This window comes from Triturus cristatus, chromosome 9 (genome assembly GCF_964204655.1).
Source record: "Triturus cristatus chromosome 9, aTriCri1.1, whole genome shotgun sequence".
Lineage (NCBI taxonomy): Eukaryota > Metazoa > Chordata > Amphibia > Caudata > Salamandridae > Triturus > Triturus cristatus.
In genome coordinates, this window is record NC_140592.1 from 1,222,194,242 (window position 1) to 1,222,215,891 (window position 21,650).

The following is a 21,650-nucleotide window of genomic DNA, read 5'->3' on the forward strand; positions in this document are numbered from 1 at the left end:
TATCATAGATAAAGATGGTCGATATGTCATCGTAACAGGCACACTACACAGGGAGCCGATAATTTTAGTATAAGTCAATGGTCCAAAAATCAGATGTTCCATTGTTTTTCTCTGAGCTGTGCAGATTGGTGACTGGGGTGGGGCCCGGCGCGGTACTCTGGGTAGGAGAGTTTAATGTGACACTTGACAACACTGTGTGGTCGTCACACCATCCACATCCTAGCACGGTATCTTTGCTCACGACCCTCATACATGACAATCATTTGCATGATATATAGACAGACACATAAGGAGAAGCGAGCGGGCCCCTGCTTTTCCCCCTCAACCATAACACCTGGTCGAGAATAGATTACTGGCTGGTGTTCAGGGACGTTAAAAAGGGGGGGGGTCAAAATTACACGCCTTGCCCGTACATTACTCGACCCCGCCTCAGTGCTGCTGGAATTGATGATTCCTCAGACCTCCCTGTCCCCCTCCCCCCACAAGTCCCCTGCGCATTTTCAAGGCGCGTCCCTCCGAGAGCATTGAAGCAGTGTTTTGGGAAGAAATACGCACGGAGATAGTTGCATACTTTGAGCGCAATGTGGGCTCTGTGGGGTCTCCATCCAAACCGTGGGAGGCGTTTAAGATGGTATTGCTGGGTGTGAGTATCTCTTAGCAGTCAAGCGCGCTGAGGGCAATACGCGCAGAATTGGCTAGACTGGAGCGTGACATCTGGGAATCGGAGATCAATGTCTACCATACTAATGACCCAAATACATTGGCGGCCATACGGGAGAAAATATCAGAGTACTCAGCTGAGGGAATACGGGAAGTCAATTATTTAGGTAGAGATGCCCAAGCCTGTCGCTACAGGGAAGGGAATCGCCCCAGGGAAAACACTAGCGGGCCTTCTCCACAAACCACATGCCTCCACATAAGTAGTTGAACTATTGGACAAAGCCTCAGGCTACCAAGACACTTCCCCAGGTATTCTAAAATCTATGTCCACAACTATGTCAGCTGTATACGGCAACCCCAGTTCAAGACAGGGCTGACTTGACAGCATACTTAGACACAATTCAACTACCCTGGCTCGACAATGCACATAGAGAATACCTAGACTCCCTATCACGGTAGAAGAAATCACTCAGACATTAAGTTCACTCCCGGAAAGACAAGGCACAAGGCATGGTGGGATTTACCACCTCCTTCTATGAAGGATATGCAGCCCTTTTAGCCCCGCATCGTTCGGCCATGTTTGAGGACTCCTTGAAAGTGGGCAGCCTACCACCATCACTGAGAGAGGCCGTAATCGTCTCACTCCTTAAATCTGATAAACCAGCCTCCAGGTGAGACTCTTACAGGCCATTATCGCTAATCAACGTGGATAACAAGATATCAACCTCACATCACTTGCACACCCTGTTTGCCATCTTGACCTGTAAATACATGCAGTGGCCGCGCTACTATCTCTTTCTCGATTGGTACTAAGCCCTACCTTTATCTGCTATACACAACTCTTGTCCACACATCTCACAGCGCAAGTCTGATTGAATGGATTACTCTCTGATCCCTTTCCGATCACTAGGGGCACACACCAGGGATGCCATCTTTCACCATTATTATTCATCATAGCAATGGAACCTCTGGCTGCCAGACTCAGGCAACATCATGGGCATCGAGGTATGGACTTCACTTCGGTGGGTTGATTATTTCACTGTATGCAGATGACATCACACTGTATATGTGCAATCTGCGTGAAAACCTGGTGTCGATTATGCGGGAAGTGATGCACTTTGGGAGCTTCTCCGGCATACACATAAACTGGGCAAAATCAACACTTTTTCCCCTCACAGACAGTACACACCCATTCAGCATAGCTAACCCTTTGAAGTGGGTGGCAGGTTAATTATGCTATTTGGGTATATGGCTCAGCCGAGACACGGAGTTAGGCACTCGCAATTTAGGCCGTGCGATTGAGTGGTTCGAGGAGAGCCAGTCGGTACAACGATGCGTTGTTACATCGCATGCCATTACAACGCAAGTCGTTACAAGACTTGCTGTAGGGGGGGGGGCGCTGGAGTTTGGAATAGAATAATTTACTATTCCAACTCCAGTGTGTGCAACAGTAAGAAAGGTGTTAGATTGAGAATCCAACAAGTCCAACACCTTCTGCCCCTTACAGCAAGTCGTTGAAATGGCATGCGATGTATATCGCATGCTTTGTAAACGATGTTTCCCCTCTTTAATTGGATGGTCGAATAGCCATCTCCAAAACGGTGGTGTTCCTTAAATTGTTATATCTATTCCTTAACGTCCACTTACCGCTCACTGGTGCCTTCCTGCGTCTCTAAAATCTGACCTAATCACCCTGGCTTGGGCAGGCGGACAACCCTGCATCTCTTGGGAAATACTCACACTGCCCCTTGCCCAGGGAGGAATGGGAGCACCAGACATGACCCTCTATGCACTATGCGCCCCGTCCCAATTTGTACACTTCTGGATCCACCAAACTGCTCATCAACCTCATGTTGCAGTGGAAAGAGACTGTGCAGCTCCAGGCCTTTGACTACAGCACTTTATGCTCCAAATAAAGCACCTAGAACGGAGGTAGGTAGACACAGTGGCATGTGTTTGCTGGGTGTGGGATGTCTCCGGAAGAGGGCAGGGTCCACTCAGATTTGCGCCCTGTTGATTCCCTTGGGTGACAATCCACTGATGCTGCCCCTACAGGACCAGGGTGCCCAGCAGAGGGCTAGTCGCCTCAACATTCTCACGTTTTCAGACCTATACCCTGGGGATATTTTTCTGCAATCAATGACCATTCATTCCTCTAATACACCCACCAAACTAGACATTGTCTTACATTATCCAATCAGAGCCACTTGTCGCGCTATCCACACACCCTTTCTGACCCAACTTCCGACACTTCAAGCACTCAAACATATCCTTACCACACCCTCTCTGCGTGAATTGCTAACAGGGCTGTACACCACAGTTCAACAATACTCCCCAGTGACGCCCCTTTGTGCTAGTGCGCTGTGGAACGTGGATATAGGCCCCTCCTTGACGGACTCTCATTGGTCAGTCTGCTGCGAGCAACTGGAGCTACTGTCACCCAATTATAGATTATGGCTGATTCACTTGAAATTCTTACACCGTATATATTATACCCCAATACAATTGTACAAGTTGGGCCTGGTCGGAGTCCCTGGTTGTCTTCGGTGTGCTGCACAGCAGGCCTCTTTTCTCCACCTAGCGTGGGAGTGCCCAAAGTGATTATACAATCGATAACTGATCCGCATATTGCCTGCACCGCACTGTTAGGATTACTAGGCTATGTCAGGGATGTTCTGGCTGGCCAACGCAGGCTCATGGCTACGATACTTCTTTTGGCCAAACGCAGGGTGGCCACAGTGGAGAACTGGTTGCAGAATACCGCATATTGCTCCCAACAACTGTCATGAGGGCACTGCCCTCTGACCATTGCTTTCTTAATTCACTCTATGTGCTAGTGTGTATACTCGATAAAGAGGATTGCTGCCTACTTAAACTGGGATGTATCACAATGTACTGATAGGTGATATTGCCACAGTAGTCGTGGTTGTGTCATCTATGACTCGTGTTAAATGCATAATACTGTGTGTTGCTTCTCATCGCCGATCTTCTTTTTTCTCTCTTTCGTCCTTTTTTCTACTACTTTTTTTTTATACACTGTTCCAAGTTACTTATATGTACTAATGACGGTCATTGAATACAGCATGGTGTGTATCATCACAAAATGTCAATAAAATTTTTTTTTTTTTAAATCTGAAAGAGGTGTAAAGATATATTCAGCTATGCACAGCCTTCATTTGAGCTGTGACTCGACTACTGGAAGGAGATGCTGGAGCGCTGGGAAAAGACACAGGCAGGGAAGTGAGGGAATTAATGAAATGTCACTTGACAGGGCAAATCCAGGTACAGGGCACAAAGAAGGGAATTAGGAGCAGGATAGAAGGAAGACAGTACTGACAAAAGGAATAAATATCGAAGGGTGGTAATTTGAGCAAAATTCTTTATACAGACTGGAAAAACACCAGCCTCGAGATTTTTTGCAGCGCTAAAACAAAAAAAATGTTTTTAAAAAAGGAGTAGACACTGATTTTTAAAAACATTGGTGTGCACTGAAAAATACAAATACAACAAACTAACAAAAGGGAAGTCTAAAGTCTAATGATGAGTTATGCCATTTGCTGTTCAATAAGTACAATGATCAATAACCTGACATTTATTTGAGCAGGTGCATGGAAATATTAACATAGTTTTGTCATAATAGATTATGTATGTTTGAGTGTCCATAAAAGTCTTTCTTCTCTTTTCCAAGGAAAGACTCAGATGCTTTTATACCATATATTTTAATGAATTCTCCTGTTCTGAAATTGTTTTTAAACAGTAATATTGTCCTTCTTCTACATTCTGTCAGTGAGGCAAGGAATATTTTTTTTGCCGCACACATTCTGCTGACGCGGATGCCACTCTGGGGGAGTGACTGCTTGCACTGCCTAGGGCTCCTTGTCTTGAATTTCCATAGATATCATTTGGACTGGGTGACTGTTTAAATTCAAAGCGTTGCATGTTTAAGCTTATAATTAAGATTACAATATGATTAGTTTAACAAATGATTTGCGTCAATAAATTTAATTTAATAAAAAACAGAGCTAAGGTTCATACTAATGTATGCACATTTTAATTTCATTCCTTATTTTGGTATTGAGGTTATGTTTAGGATAAAATAATTCCGCAATTCCATTGCTTTTACAATGAGGGTTATACACAGTCTTATATAATTAAGTACAATTAAAATAACATACATTTCAATAATTAAATTAGGTCTATTAGTAGAATAAAGTTTATAATGATTGGAATGTAATTGAAATTAGAGTTACAGTAATAATTAAGGAAGTACAACTTCAACTAAACCTAAATATTTGAAACACAATTTATTATATTAGTATTGCTGCATGAGAATTATAATATGATGACGAAATATTTCAATTTAATTAATTTTGGCTAGATAAAAATAGGATTTTATATAGAACACTTAGATATAAATAATGATTATGAAAAGCAAGAGTATTGTGGTAAAGTTTAGAGTTAGGGACTAGGCAAAGAAATGGTAGGACTATATCAAGGGGACAAAGTAAAGGTCATTTCAATGTTAAGGACAGCAAAATGAAGTAAAAATTAGAAGAAAGTTAAGGTGGTCGAAGTAAGGAAATACAACGGAAGAAACACTGAAAATACTACAGGAAACCCTTTACGACAAAGGCTGCTTCAAATAGCCCTTGTGATCGCCACTCGACACAAGCCCACAAGCAACAGTACTCGTTCAGGAGATTTCCTGCCCATCCAGAAGAAACCCAGCAACACCGTGAAATATGTGACCGCCACAAAGATTTTCTGATGGGATTTCCACCCTCAAGAGGAACAGAAAGCATCTAATTAAAGTGTTCGACGCTGCATACTTCAAACAGGAGAAGCAAGTATTTTGGCTTCAGTGAGCAAGACCTTTCAGTAGCCTTTAACTCCACTGACCACAGTGAGCAAATTTATTCATGGCAAATTAACATTTCGGACTGTCATTAAGGGCAAAGCACTGGAATATTTCCACGGCTTCAGCAAGTGCCTTACACGACTCCCATTCCATCCACCACATAAAAGTACAGACCGCCGAAAGACTCCACGCTCATGCCTTGCTAATCCATGTCTGCACAAGGCCAGTGCCCAATCATAACACACATTTCAAAATACAAGTGCAAATACAAGGTGTTGAATGTCTGAATGAGAGAACCTGAGAGAGGTGGACACAATGGAGTAACTACAAGATTCTGCGGAATGGGCTTTAGCATCCCGATCTCTACGCCAATAAACAAATGAAGTAATTCCTGCTGACAGTCAATATAACCAGTTTGTGCCCAACATCAACCTGGCCTGATTCACCAACCCCAGCCTCAACGAACCCTGCGGGGCACATCAAAGTCATATCTTACTTGGAGTTGATCCTCAAACACCAAATAGTCAGTTTGCTTATCAACACCCAAGTGTAGGAAGGTGGAATCTGACTATATGGTTGCCCCCACTTTTTTCCTGGTGTTTGAATGGTTTTTGACTAGTCTGGCGGGGATCCTGCTATCCAGGACCCCAGCCTATCTGCTTACTCCCCTAAATGATAGGTGTGCATATTAGATGCACAAGTGATTGGATACTGTGGTACCTTATGAGCCCCTAGTATATGGTACCTTAGGTACCTAGGGCATTGGTACTTCACAGGCCTACCAGGGGCTGCAGCATGTATTATGCCACCCCTGGGAAGCATTCACAATCTGACACCACAGGCCTGCTACTGCAGCCTGTGTGAGGTAGTGTTAGCACTCCTCACTGAGGTATAGGTTCCAATATCTCACCATACACACACATATAAACCTATCAGTCACCCCTATGGTAGGCCCTATCAATCCCAAGGGCTTGGTTTACTATGTGAGGGGGTGCTTCTGCCTAAGCAGGACCCCTCTGCAGCTGGCAGACTCTATTCTCTGCTGCTGTTTGTGGATGCGGTTAAACCATATACTCTTAAGTGCATTATAACCTCGCGGTAAATGCTAACTTTGGAATGACTGCATCAAAACATGTCGTGTTTGGTGTCAAACAACTTGGAATCCTACCCCCACACCAGTAACTGGTGTGGGAGTAGGATCCCACCCTTCTAGAGGGGACGACATGTACCCACTGTACTACACGGTAGAAATCATCTAGAGCCCTGGCATCACAAAATGGATGCCACCAGCACAGACACCAGGCTGCCCTCCTGCTGCTGACCGAAACTCGCAGTGGAGGGAGCCCAACAAAGGGTTTCCTGTCACAGGGAGGTGTCACCACCTCCCAGACAGGATTTAGTGTATTGGAGCTGGGTGGGTGCACTCTTAGAGTGCTTTGAAGTCCTGCACTGGGGGAGCAGTAGGCTCCCCTGTGCATATGCCAGCTCAAACTGGTTCAGGGGCTACCTGCCCCTGCTCTGGTGCGAAACTGGACAAAGGGAAGTGGGTGTAACCACCCACTACCCTGACCCTCCTAGAGGAGTGGTCATAGAGCTAGTCCCTCCCATCTTTTTACTATAAGATACCAAAGCTTGCCAATGCAATTGAGATTACACCTGGACGACGCTCTACTAAGAAGAATCCTGGCCCTTTGACGTTCCACTATCTCTGGAAGACTGAAGAATCTCCCTTGGAGTCAAGGAGTGACTCCCCTGCTTGGCAGGCACCAAACCCCTTCAACAACGGTTGCAAACTTTACCGCTCCCGCCGGAGCCCGAAGTCCCTGTGTCCCCTGAAGCGGATTTCCTGACCTCTCGACAGCCATTTTGAGTCCCCAGCGAAGCTGTGGCATCTGGACCCCACGAGTGACGAGGAACAGCAATACCAGGGAACCGTGCACTGATTTCGAGTGCAGGCCCTAATCTACGTCCAACGAAGTTGTGCTTTGGACCACTTGTTGTCCAAGTCCCTAGCAGGTCTAGTACCGAAATTCAGCGGCCTACCCCGTCCCGAGTGACCGTGGGCTGTTAAACTTTTCCTGCAAAGGCGTCTTCGCGGTTGCTTGCCCGTTGGCTAGTAACTCACCTGAAGACTTCCACATCGACTTCAAGGGCTCACCTGGTTGCTCTGGGCCTGCTCTCACTTACCCTCGCTGGGTAAGTCCATCAGACCTTGCTGGTCTGCACCATTGCCAATCTTCACTCTACACGAGACTTGCAGTTGCCAAGGCTTGTTGGCTCCAATCCGGGTGCCGACACCGTCATCAGCTGCAGACGTCGTGGGAACCTCCGAAGCCAGCTGCTGGTCATCTTCGATCCCTCCTGGTCCTCGTGAGCGAAGAGACAAAACACCATCATCGACCTGAAGAGACGCGACAGCTGTGGTCATCCATCTTGCTGGCCACCGGTCCCTGGCAAGTGACTCTGAACTCTGTCCCCTCAATTTCTAGGTCTTCTGCAACTCCAATCCATCATCGGATTCGAACGGACACCTCTCCAGTCGTCACAAGCAGCAAGTCTTCAAGGATCTCCATTGAAAACAGCATCGCGACCCGACACCAAAGGACACCTATGCACCCGGCTTCCCTGGGTGAGGTAACTCGTGCACTCCGGTGCCCAAGTGTGTGTTGGCCCTCGAAATACTTACCCTGTAAGTTGCTTGCCTGTTGACTTTTGCGAAGTGCCCTAGAACTGTAAAATACAAACCGCGACATTTGCCATTGAAACGCATTGAAAACCCGCGTGTGTGTTTAGACACTGCACGCGTCTCCTGTGGGCTGATTACTTACCTGCTAACACTGCAGAAGTGAAGCCCCAGCGATTCCCAAGGCCCTAGGCCTCTTCATTTTGCAAGTCGAGTTTGTTAACCCATTATTTTAGTATATGGTCTGGTACGCCCCTAGGGCTACAGCCATATTTGTGCTTAATTTATTGAGAACTGTTGATCTTTTGAATGTTTACCTGGCTCTAATCTCATAAAGAGATTAGTAGAGTATATTTAGAAATAAATACATATATATTTGATATATATACCTGTGTGGTGTCTTTTCATTTGGTAATTCAAGAGATTATAAGGTAAAACAAGCTGCTTTACATTCCTCAGAGACTTAGCCTGAAGGCTGCTCTCCACAGCTACCACTAGAATAGCTTTCTTTAAAAGGTTGTCTTTAAACCTATCTACCAAGAGTCGAATTGGACTGGTGCAAGGTGGCCACTATAACTAGTGACCAGCATATGCCAGGCCAACTTCTCACACCGAGCCAAACTACAAAGCCATGAAGAAACTCCAAACCTGCCTATTACCAATGGTGACTTGTCGTGAGAGAAAATATACTTGAACTCCCTTTATGGTGACCCTTCAGACAAAACACACCCGATTAGATCCCAGCGACAGCATGCGCCCTGCCCTCAATTCCCTGCAGCAGTTATGAATAAAGCAAACACCAGTGCAGGATATTTTGCAAAGAACATGACACCATATAGGGCTGGGCAATACCTGCCACTTACGCCTACCAAGCAAGCATCCCTGAGGTCAGCCACTGAAACTACAAACAAAACAAAGCATAGCGCTAGTTACTAAGGATAACACATCCAAAATCGACCCCTTATTATCAACTTGGTGAACACTCTGTGCAGTACCAGCTGATAGTAGTACTGCTGCAAAGCAGTACATAATAAAAAAACACAAGGCACACCCAAATAAATCTACAACGACTAAAAAGTCCAATCCGGGCACTAATGTTTCTTATGTCTTCTTTATTAATTTCCAAAAATAATATTCTTGTTGGACAAAATCAATAACTGCCACAACCACAATGCGTTTTGTTCTACTGAACTTCCTCAGGGCATATGAACTGTTCCAGGCAAGATGGCCGCCAGGAGTGGAGCTCCAGACGGGAGCTCCCGGACAGTGAATGCCATTTTCGCTCAAAATCCCTCTTTATCCCCGTAATTTTCCCCATAATTGACAGCGGACGGCGTGAGGACATGACCGATGCCCGGTGGAGCCGCTTGGTTCGGCTAAAGAGGTGTTTGGCCCAGGTTTGTCCCGCAGTCAACACGTACCCAGCCGGACATCGGCTCAAGGAATCCTTCGTCCCACTGCTACTATTCGTCCGCCTCTCCTACTGCCCTCGGAATTGAATTGCCGCGGACTGCCGATGTAAGATCAGTTTTGGCGAAGATCTGAAAACGTCGGCGGACTCCAGATGGCGACTGATCGATCTGGGGACAAGATCCCCATACCGAGACGACATGGCCAATGCCAGGGGAGCCGCCTGGTTCGGCTATTGAGGAGACTGGCCAGGGTCCCCCTGCGGCCGCCACCTACCCTTCTGGACATCGGGACATGACCGACCCCATCCCGTTACCTCCTTTTTTCTCCCCCTGCTGCCTTCCTCACAAACAATTTGCGTGGATTCCAGATCTTACTTCCAGCCTGGACGCAGCGCTTTCACCATCGTAACGGCTCTAAATGGCGGTAGTTGGAATCGGGGACAAGATTCTTCTCATCTATACAGTCCCTCTACTCAACGGGTCGCAAGTTACTGCTTTACCGATGGGGAGTGCTGCGGCGCTGCTTGCCCCATTGTACCCGCTTTCCCGTCTGCAGTTAGCCAACTTGGAGAATTCTCGCTCTCCTAGCCCACGCTGCTTCCTCGCTATTCATCATGCTGGCAGTCCACTCAGAGGTTCTCTGCCTTGATCTCGTCTGCTACGACCTAAGAGTCCTTTTCAGGTATGGGGGCGCGGGAGCTACGCCGGGAGGACTGTCATCACCAATGCCCCCGTGATCAGGAGCATCTGCTTACTTCTATTCCCGGCCCCCTCCTCTGACTATGGATCTGCACACCCCCCTTTGACTTCTCCCCTCTCCGCGATTAATTAATACTCCCCGGTCCATATCGGGGACTTTTGTCCCTCTGACTTTTGACCCGCCAGTCATTTTGTTGTTGACTATCAAAGATACCTCAGACCTGGTCCCACCATTTTGTTTTACTTTCGTCCCTCCCCTCTCCCCTCCGCTCCCACTCCGGAGATACTCAAAGTTTTTCCCCCTCCCCTTGATCTGTATTCTCTCTATCCTCCCCCCCTTGACTCCCTCCTATCCCCGCTCCCACTTCCATAACTTAATGTTGTCCCTTTCTTCCTCTCTCCCCCCTTCTTAATTCTCGTCCACCATCCCCATTAATTCCACGCTAGTCTCTCTCCCAATTGCTATCCCCTGAACTCATCCTTTTCTTTGCTATGTTTTCTTTTCCCTTCGGGGTCTCTCCACCCCCTCTCCCTCCTATCCGTCTAATCTTACCATGATTCCCCCTTCCCCCTCTCTGCTGCCTATGATCTTAGCATTCACTTTGAAATGTGCTTATTAAATATATAAATGATGATTGTTGTAACTTGCTGTTGCTCACAATGTAAAGCGCTCGGATAACTTCGGGTCTAGCCAGCGCTATATAAAACTCAATAAATACAAATACAAAAACTGTAAATAAATCTATAACCTCAAGAAAACATGCCAAAGACGTCACTACTCAATCATCTTCTCTCATACCATCATCCTGCCGGTGCAAAAAGAAAAAAGGTGTCTCCGCCATAACTTGAACTAGTCCATAAAACCGCTGGTGATAAGTAGACAATGGGATACAAAGCTCAAATCATGGTCACAGACACGTGGACGGATTTAACCTGCCCTAAAAAGACCGAATGCGCGGCGGCCCTTTTCAAACGCTCTACAACTCTCTTGGCGTCCGCCATGCCATGTGGTTGCCTCTGAGGCTTCCCTTCAGAATTAAGTTCACCAAGAAAGTACAAACCACAGAAATGTTAAAAATCAACACAGCTTTTACATCCATGCCAGCACTGGGAGAGGACAAAGAGTTAGGGAGATTTATTTTCCCCATTAACTTGCGTTGAAAAGGGTGTAATTTCAGGCAGGAGAAAGCTAAATTAAAGTCATGTTTGGCTTTAAAAATCAGAAGTCTCTCGTATGAATTAGGTCTGTGGGCTTGTATGCGTGTAAGAGCCAGGTTCTACACAAAATATTTAATTTCCAAGGTCCTAGCTATCAATAGTGCAGCAGGTGCAGTGGGGTCCATTGAGCTGCACCGGTTAATTTCAATTGCTAAAAACACCTCTTAACACCGATAGCTGCTGCTTATCCAACTACACCTTATGGTACTTCCCCCAACAGGCAAAATCGTCCCGACAGAGTCAGAAGCCCATCGTGACAGCCAGGACCTGGAAAGACAGGGCGGTTCCGCCAGGGTATAATTTTACTTAATGTATGCTGCTACAGGATGCCTGAAGTAAACCACCTTGGCATGAAACCAGTGCTGTCCTAGGAGCGGAAGTAATTTTCCAATCATTAATCACAAACTGGAATGTGGTTGCAACAGGCACAAACTTTGGCAGTTAAGTGAAATAAAATGGAACAATATTAACATGTTTCGCAATCTGCCACAAAAAATGCGCTTAGCGCTTTTATCCTGCAATGCTAGTAGGAGTCTACAATGCATAAATAGCTCCATGAGTTACGTATATTATAATTAGCATGTTATTTCACGATTCCCAAACACTGCAACATCTGTAATTCAAAGTGATTTTGCACCCACGAATAACAAACAGTTTTTGTGGTGGGGTTTTACGCTAGGGCGTAACGCAGGCACCTGTAGAGAAGGGGGCCCAAAGGTCTACGAATCCTTGTGGGATATGAGAGACTGAAGAACCCCTTGCCGCATTCTGCAGGAGGGCTCCACCATTTTGAGTTTAACTCACCTTGCCAACTTAATTCATGGGAATTACATACTTTCTGTGAATCATAGTCTTAAAACCACAGGGACGTCTCAAATGAAGCACACAATGTAACATATGTAAGCAGTAACCGCATAATAATGTCTAATGAGGCCCTTTTGGGTTCAGAGGACACGTAAAAAAACAGTCGATATAACTTTACAAATCATAGTACCCAAGCTGTGCTGTGTAGGTAGGTGTGAGTAGTTCATCCCATTCTTTTTTAAGGACTAGGTTTTGACAGCATAGCGGTGAAATAGACCTACTGCTTACAATATACATAGCGTGAGCTTCGATCAGACATGGTCTTTCTTTGGCCACCCTCTTTCAGCCAGTGGCGGGGACCTTGCCAACCACGTTTCGCCTCAGCCACATGGAACATTCAGATCTCACCTACTGCTATTGGCTGTCTTTATGTATTCTACCACTTCTCTTTGAGTCCTCCAATTAACTACTTGAGGGACAACTTTACAACAATAGTCCTCACTGTCTCCCCCCCCCGCTAGCTCTCTCCCTAATCGTGCTCTGTTCTTCTGTTTCCCCTCTCTGTTCCCTCCCTTCTTCCCCCGAGTGCTCAACGTTATTCCTGTATGCAACAATCTCCGATCTAATTTTTGCTCTCCCTCTTGAGTGCGCTTACGGTTTCCCCCCAGCCCACCTTCAACCACCGCCGGCAGCTTCTCGAACTTGCCACCAGGGAGGATTTTTACTATTTCCCCCTGTTTCACTGAAATGAAAGACTGTCTGTAATAACGGTTCCTTTGCCTTCAATATTGCCATCTTTTAGTTCCTTTATTTCAGTCCAACGTGTGCTGCTTGTCTGGCTTAAATGTATACGCTACATGTATTTGTATATCAAATACAGGCTTATTGGCTTTACCATGGCTTTATTTTTCTTGAATTGAGATGCTTGCAGTCTTGTGCTTGGAAAAGCATAAACTACAGGTAAGAGGATGCATATTAAGATGCAGAAATGGCGTAGCGACTCACAGCTGAGAGGTCGGTGACACCCAGTACTCTCAAACAGTGATCCAACTATTATAGTCATGATACAAGTCACTAGAAGCCCTTCGCTGCAACACCCTCTTATACAGCCAAAGCTCGCAGCTGAGCTGGTCTGTGCACACAGTGCTTACCTCCTGAGAACACTCTTGTGTTCCCGCTGTTGAAGGCCAGGCAGAAGATATTGGAATGGTGTTCCCCTTTCAGCTGAACGGGGTGGACGCGCGAGTGAATGGCTTGCTCCATGTGCCAAAGTAGGACCCTGCGGTCATCTCCACCTGCGAAGGAGAAACACGTATATTAACATACAATACACTTTTCAAATATTTGCTAAGTTACAATAAACACCAACCCATACAGCAGTGCTCTGAAAAACCAGCTGGCCTAATCATCAGAGATGAGGCAAGTATGCACAGTCCAGTAATACAGGAATCTGCCCATTTAAAACCCCCTTGTAATTTGTTATATTATATGCAAAAATATCACCACATGGGTTGAGCTGATGCTGCCTCAGCTGCAGAAGGCCTTTATAGGAGAAATATTAAAAAAAAATAACCAGAAGAAATCGCCCCTAACATAACTTAAAGGCTGGCTCCAGTAAAAATACCAGTATTGTTTAAATTATATTATTTTATTTGAAATGTTATTTATGTGTTGTAAATATTGTGTTATATATTCACATCCAGTGTGTATTTTGTACCGTTCCTTCACTCTTTACTTGAAAAGTCCCCCTCCCCCAATTCCCTACTTTTGAAAGTAAAGTGAATATCCCAAATTAATTCTTGATGTGCTGCTCATCATTTTTGAAAGACTGGCATGGGGAAACTAACAGACACAAAATAGAGATCACAGGATATACAACTTATAAACATTTTGCAAAGATTTGGCAGTGCTTTCCAAAGGGACCAAAAAAAGTAAGATACTCATGACCATCACTCATCTAGGAGGGGGAAGCAAAGAGGTAAAAGTCTGGTATAACCGTAAGATCACTACACACCACTACACCTCATCTCACTCTCTAAGCTTCAAATTGGCTATTGTCCAACCCTTACTCAAGAACTCCACTGTGGATGTGTCCAATCCTGTTAAGTACTATCCGTCTCACAAATCTCTTTTATAAAATCTTGAAGTGTATTGTTTTTAGCCACCTCATTGCATTTCTTATTTTCTATAAGCTACAAAACCCCTTCAAACCAAGCTTTAATGGTGTACTCTCTACTTAAACAGCACTTCTTGACATCTGTACACCACACAAAAACTCAATTATACTGGTACTGCTTTGGCCCCTGCAGCTTTCAATACCACAAACCACTCTACTCTCCTTTCTGTTTTCACAACTCTATGAGCAACTAAGAGCACTCAACTGGTTAGTGCTGCTGTCGCTCTCTGACCACCCAATTCAGTCTTCAATCTCTAGCCCTATTTGGCTGCCTCAAGGGTTCTTTTCCGGGTGGGGTCAGGGTCATCTATGCTACTCTTTACATCCTATCCCTTGGTGATATAATAAAGTCAATTGGTTTGTCATGTCATCTACACTCCAATTACATATTTGTTCTCCTTCTGAGCATTGATCTGCTAACTCCAGTCCAAAGTCTCAGCAGGACAGCCACTGGATCCCTACCCATTCCCTTATGCTGAACTCCTCAAAGTCAGAAATGATTTCCCTTCTAAATCTTTTTCTATTTCCTAGCAACAAACTCACTCCCACACTTCGACCACAAACCTCGACTACAAAGGCCACAGCATCCCTCTTCCCCCAGCATTTGATTAGCTACCACCACCGAATACAAGTCCACAAAATCTGTCTCCACATCCCCTTCTACATATGCAAAGAAACTACACAGTACACTTGTTCTGAGCAACTTGGACTAATGCAACAGCCTAGTGGTCAGACCTCCTCCACGGATGCCACTGGACAAAGTGCGAACGTTTGCGATTAGAATCCTTTATAAACACCCTAACATCCTCCTATTGACAGCAAAGCAGATGGTTACCTGCAAAAAAGACAGTGCTAACTAAAACTATTAATTCTTGTTTTTAAAGTTATAAGTAACTTCTCTCACATTTACCCATCTTAGATGTTAATAAACCTACGTACCTTCTCGCAACCTTCGCTCAACGTACCTAAACATTCTTGCTGTCCCCAAATCTCACTACTCTAACTTCCGGTTCTGCTTTTATTACTATTAGGTGCATATACTATCAGAATTGACTTCCAGTTGAAACATGCTCCATCTCTTACCTCATGCATTTATCACCGTCTTAAAGACTTAACTATTCATGCCTAAACGTGGCTACATATTATCCGCACTCAGCCTTGCACCCATAGACCCACCCTTTACTTTCTTATGTAAATGTGTACATATACCAAGTTGTAAAGCCAATTATGATCAACTTGTCCTGCTTTTATTTTTTCCCTCAATTAGCATTCATCATTAGCTGTTACCACCCAAACTGTATATGACCTTTTAAACAGCGGCCATGCTGCTATGAACAGCATCTCTTGAGGAAATGTGCATCTTCTGCCTAATACATAAATAGGTAAATACATGATTCTGCTTTAAGAGGTTGGGAGATGGATGGAGATACCAGCAGACCAGTGCTGACTTGTAACAAGGACAATATCCAGAAACCAAAATCATTCCCTGATCCAACAGAAAATGATAAAAAGAACATACTGAACCCTGGTCAAAATGCATACACGTGACCAGGTGACATAGATTAACGCCCTGAAGGTAATCCATTCTCTAACCCAATGAGTCAAGTCCACTACAGATAAACCTCTGGTCCGACATTTGAAAATACAGAACAAAAAAACGAACTAAAATGGGAAGTATGGCGATCTTCAAATCCAAAAAACACAAAAATCTGTATCGGTTTGGTTAAAAGAAGAATTTCCTCTTTTGGGCGCCCAAAAAGATCAAGTGACTATCTTTGTACAGCACATAAGAGTGTGCAGGGAGGACAGCTGAATAATAAATCCGGACGCAACATTTAATTTTGCAATCAAAACTTAATTCAGAACAATAATAGTAACTTCCTTTTTTTCTAATATAACACTTCATAGTTTCCATTTCTAAGCACTGGCAAGTGTAACTATTACCCAAAACGTGGCCTGATGCACAAAGGTATTTTGTGCTTGCAAAGCCTGCAAATTGCAAAATCACGGGGTTTGAGCCGGCAAAACATGATTTTACGAAGTAAAGAAGCTCTTTTCCACGTACAGGGGCTTTTACAACCCCATCCAAACAATAAATACGAGAGGACGTGAAAGATGGGCCTCCTCCAACCTCCCATTCAAATAGGAATGTGCCAATGGTTCGTGACTGCAACTGCGGTCGCAAAGCATTGATCAGATCCAGACATCTCAAATTGGGTGGCTTCTGATTTGTAAAGATGATGAACCACGGGACAGCTTTCCCTTTGAGAATAGTGACAGCGGCCTCGGCGATGAGCAGGCAGTAGTCCTAAGGATAACTGAAGCCATTCCCAGATGTCTTACCAAACGCAAAACTTTAAAAAAAAAAAAAAAAAAAAAAAAAAAAAAACATAATTTGTCTTTTTGATGGACACAGGATGTTTCTTTAAAAAATAAAAATAAAATAAAAAAAGGATCCCCACCAAGGAAAGCAAATTAAGGGGTGGCAGTCTTGGGCCTCCATCCCTGGATTTAAAGCCAATCACAGGGGGTTGTAAATTATGAGATGCATAATTAATAATATTCTTTAGGGCGGTCATTCTGTGCTCCCTGCAAACATATAATGTATTAGCAAGCAGGCTGCGATGCAAATGGCATTCCCATTCGTAAACAAGTCAGTGTGCAAGATGCACATGCCTGGTTTGTGAATGTGAATAGTACATCAGGCCCATCCTGAAGTTTTCATGAGAGATTCTTCTAACTGGGGAAAGATCTAGGAAAATATGCTAACTTCCTAAAAAAAAAAAAAAAAAAACAATACCCATGCGACACTTAGGGACAGACTTTGAGTCCCGGTTAAATGTTATTTATCAGATTCAATACATAATGATTCAATAATCAGACCCCAAGTGTCACATCTGATGGTTGAGAAGCATTCTCTGCCACCTACCACAACAAGGAGGGGAAGAGAAATGCTGATTTTTAAAGATAAAAAGGAACAAGTAAAAGTCTGACACGAAATCCATTTTTGAGCCCCAACTAGTATAGGTGTAATAAAAAATGCCCTAAGTACAAGCCTAAAACAGTTGTGTGCTACTGCTTACAAATCGGCTGAAGGGTCACTTAGGGTTCAGGACACACACTAGTAGATGCCATCAGCAGGGTCCATGTGGGGTCATGATGCAACTGATCTCCTAGACTCTAGGAAAAGGGGCCTTTGGCAGATGTGTGTGTACCTGTAGCCCCACTTCTTTGCCCTGAGCACTAGTGGGAGCAGATCCAGCCATCCACGCAGGTCACAGACAGCAGGTTTATTCCTCTTTTGTTCATCCACAGGTCCAGGTGTGTTCTAAAGGAGCTGGGTCAATTTTGTTACAATTCACTAGCAAGTGGGAGGGGATGACTCCTGGACAGTTGCTAACCACTGGGCACAAAGTTCTGAGGCTCAACTTCTGCCTCTTTAGCAGCACATACTGTTTGCCTTACTGAAAACTATCAAAACGTGTATTGTGCCTGGTGAAATCCAAGATGGCAGACCTTCCTGCCCCTGGAGGACACTGGTGGTGGACCCAGGGGCATCTCCAGAGAAATGCGCAATCACCTGTTCCTCAATCCCACCATCTGGTTCTGGGACCAGCTCTCCCTTCCACTGGGATGGAGTCTGGATGGCAATAGTGTGCCCTTGGATTAAAAGGTCCCTTCTACCCAGGTCTAACTTTACACTTCGCAATGAATGAGCAAGTTTCGCCATTGTCCCTTTCAAGTTAATGAAGTTCCTAAACCCTCTCTAACTGTCCTTCCAGAGAGCGGATTCTCACATTCCTAGGTCTTCCTGTCAAAAGTCCCAAGCCATGGGCTCTGCTCTGGGAGCAGTTTTCATACCTCATCAATGGAAATCACTGACAGGGAGTCTAACTTCAGGCAGGGTAATACTAATTAGCCAACTGGAGCTTCAGACATGAAAGGTGGAACTTTATAATAGTTTTCCTGTAGCTGTATCAAAAATCCAACTTGATTATTCAACTGGACTTTTGATAAATATTAAAAACAGTGATTGAGTGGACTCTGTAGCTTAGGGTTAACTTAAGTTACAAATTTAGCATTGTCAATTACTTAATATTTTAGTTTTTCTCATACAAGCAGCTACAGACTTATACAGTGAAAATAGCTTTTGGGGGCCAGCCAGTGTAGGAACATGCTAAACTTACATTCTCACATGCTCTACTTTTAAATGCTAGACATAATGTCTTGTAGGCTACGAGGCATTTTTTTGGGTAACTGACTTAATATTTAAAAGAGTGGTTCCTTCGTGCCAAAAAAGGATATTCTTATAGGTCTACTTGCAAGGTTAAAAGCTGCAGCCGTCAAACTAAACACATAGGCCTGAAGCCATGTTTTCCTTATTAGCCTAGTGGATGATACAATGTGTGCTTCAGTCTACAAGTGACATTCAACTTTCATGCCACTGGGGTATTTTCCTGCACCATATACCAAGGCTTTACAGGAAAGTTTAATATGGCGATGGAGGGCTTTTGGGTCAGAGCACATTCAATGAGGACTTGTCAGCAGTGCCCAATGTGCACCATCTTCCTCATGCCACTCCGGTCCACCTGGTCTCTCTTTGACCTCCTCGCCCTACACTCAACTACTTTCCCTCCGCTCTTCGATTGGTCACAAATTTCGGCCAACTTTGCCCTGCTCCTTATTTCCTGCCAGTGCACGGTCCTCCTTTCCCACGCCGCTCAAAGATCTTCCGCCTCATTCCTCCATGCTTGCAATGATGATGCTCCTTGCTATGGTTTTATTGTAGGACCCTCTCTTGGAGTAACTTACTTTGTAATTATCCACAACACGTTGGAGAAACTACGACAGAAACGCCTTGTAATGAAAACCGAATATCTACAGCGGAGTGTGAAACACCTTGCGTAAGAGCTCCTTCCTGTCCTCTTACATGCAGCGTCTACTGCCAACCACCGCTTGATCAGCTTGTTTGGACTGGTCTGCCCTGGACTCTAAATCAAATAACATTCCCACTCCACCAACAAATCACGAAATTGCTCTGCATGCAGAGCACACATTTTGAAAGGAGACCTTTTGAGTAGGTACAACCACATGCAAAGGCAGATCATCGTTTGTAATCGCAGCATGTGATGAACTAAAGTGTAACAAACCTGTGCAGTTTTTCAGAATTAGCGGTCGAGTCCCACTATTGTGCTTATGACATGATCTTTGAAACCTCAAAACTTATAAATCCGTTAAATTATGCTCTGCAATTAATAAACGGGGCAAAAAGGGGGTATTGCTGCTTGGCTACTGTTTAACAAAACAGTGGTGGTCTAACCTGTTCTGGAGTGCTGCTTCTGCTTAGCCTATATGTGTACAGCACCTTGGAACTTGCAGTCAAGTAAGCCTTTAGCATTGACTCTTAACTTGTTTGGTTTGGTGTTACTTTGGCTATTTAGCCACAAACATTGAGGGAGGTTATGTTTTTTTCCACCTTTAGGGCAGTTCCTTCTGTTACCACTGTTACAGCATTTATTCTTTTATTATTGGTGAGTAGGTATGACATGGTCAGGGAGTGTTTGTAAGCTGTGATGGGTGGGACTGGAAAGAGACCCTTAATTTTCCTATCCAGAGGGAGATGTGGAATATATTCAACATTTGTCAATGGAGCCTTTGAAGAAAAATAAGTGTAGACGGAAATGTAAAGTCCCAGTTGGCACCAATTTCAGATGAGTGGCACTGCCTATACAGAAGTAACCTCCTTTCACAAGGCAATGGAATCATGTTTTTATGCTCTTTTGCTTTCAATAGGAGTCTGTGCCACTGAATATAAAACTGTAATTCAGTGATCAACACTTTCTCCCAGCCTCTCTTTCTTCATTTATCAACTTAGTCTCCCCGTCCACATCCTCGTCCTCAGGTCTACACCTGGTCAAAAACTCACAGCCAGGACCTATTGTACACCATCTGCCGCTTCTCTTATCCTCCTATCAAACCTCACCACAGTGTTCACTCTTGCACCACAGTCAACTCTCACTAAAGTAAAAGTAAAATAAACAAGGTTTTTTAGGAATCTCGGCTTGGCGTACACCCCTTTCTCCTCTCAAACCAGTGAGTAAGGAATTACAACCTGTCCCTACCTTGTGAAAGGATTGCTCTTTCTACCCTATTGTTTTTAGGTCTCGCCTGACCCAGCGCATGCGCTGGTCTGGCGAGACATTTTGTGAGGGCTCCAAAAAGTGCTACCAGGCCAGCCTGGAGCTACAGTGCATGTGCGCGGGCGCGCGCGCCGCGCTTTATCGCAATCACTTTCACGGCCGCTTTGATGTTCTCCGTGAGGCTTCATTAGATTGCAGCAGTTAAAACAAGCATTGGCATAGCCAATAGGTCTCGCTTTTGGGACCTTATAAGTGTTTAGTTATGCAACTGTTGCATGGCTAAACACTTATAAGATCCCAAAGGCGTGACCTATTGGCTATGCCAATGCTTGTTGACATATTGTTTTTCTGTGCAAGCTTAGAGCTATACAGTGAAAAACAGCTTTAAAGCACTACAGAAAAGTATTCATTCGACACCTTCACATGTTTTGGTATCTAAATACAAGTTTAAAGTGCCAGGATGACCTACAGGGCAATACAGAGATTGTACAATGGGCAATACCTCTGACGGGCAGGTGTGACTGGGCGGAGTAAGACACATTTCTGGCTCCACCCAACTTCTTGATACATGCTTCAATAAAGGATTATATTTTTTTATCATGCTTGTCCTGGTGTCGATTGTAGGGACTCAGTGTGGGTAACACATTCCACGCGTTTGACTGGGCTTATCAAGGTCTCTTGATAACGGCAACTGCCATCAACTGATCTTGATTTTTGTACATGGTTGTCTACTGTAACTTAATTGCTGGGTTGTTTGTAAGCAATTGTGAGAAATTTGCCATGAACCATAACCGACTGCTGCAAGCACCTGCAAAGAGTGGGCTTTCTCCAACTTCTGCTGCATGAAGGAGAGCTCTCCCACCAAGCAGCTTTAAAGAATTAATAAAACCTTTGTAAGCGCACACATTAGTGACTCTAAATTCCGCCCTCAGGCCTTTTCATCAAAATGCTCCACGATGTGTTATGGTTTATGCATTTTCAGTGGCAAGTCACACCCCTC

The 21,650-nt window shown here is 44.6% G+C and overlaps 1 protein-coding gene across 1 annotated transcript in view; it reads right to left on the bottom strand.

The window, feature by feature from the left end:
* DCAF5 (DDB1 and CUL4 associated factor 5) overlaps positions 1–21,650 on the bottom strand; it is a 351,953-nt gene that overhangs the window by 291,647 nt on the left and 38,656 nt on the right. The window contains exon 2 of the mRNA XM_085627298.1: positions 13,486–13,629. Within this exon, the coding sequence (XP_085483424.1) occupies positions 13,486–13,629 (144 nt within the window). The remainder of the gene's footprint in view (positions 1–13,485; positions 13,630–21,650) is intronic.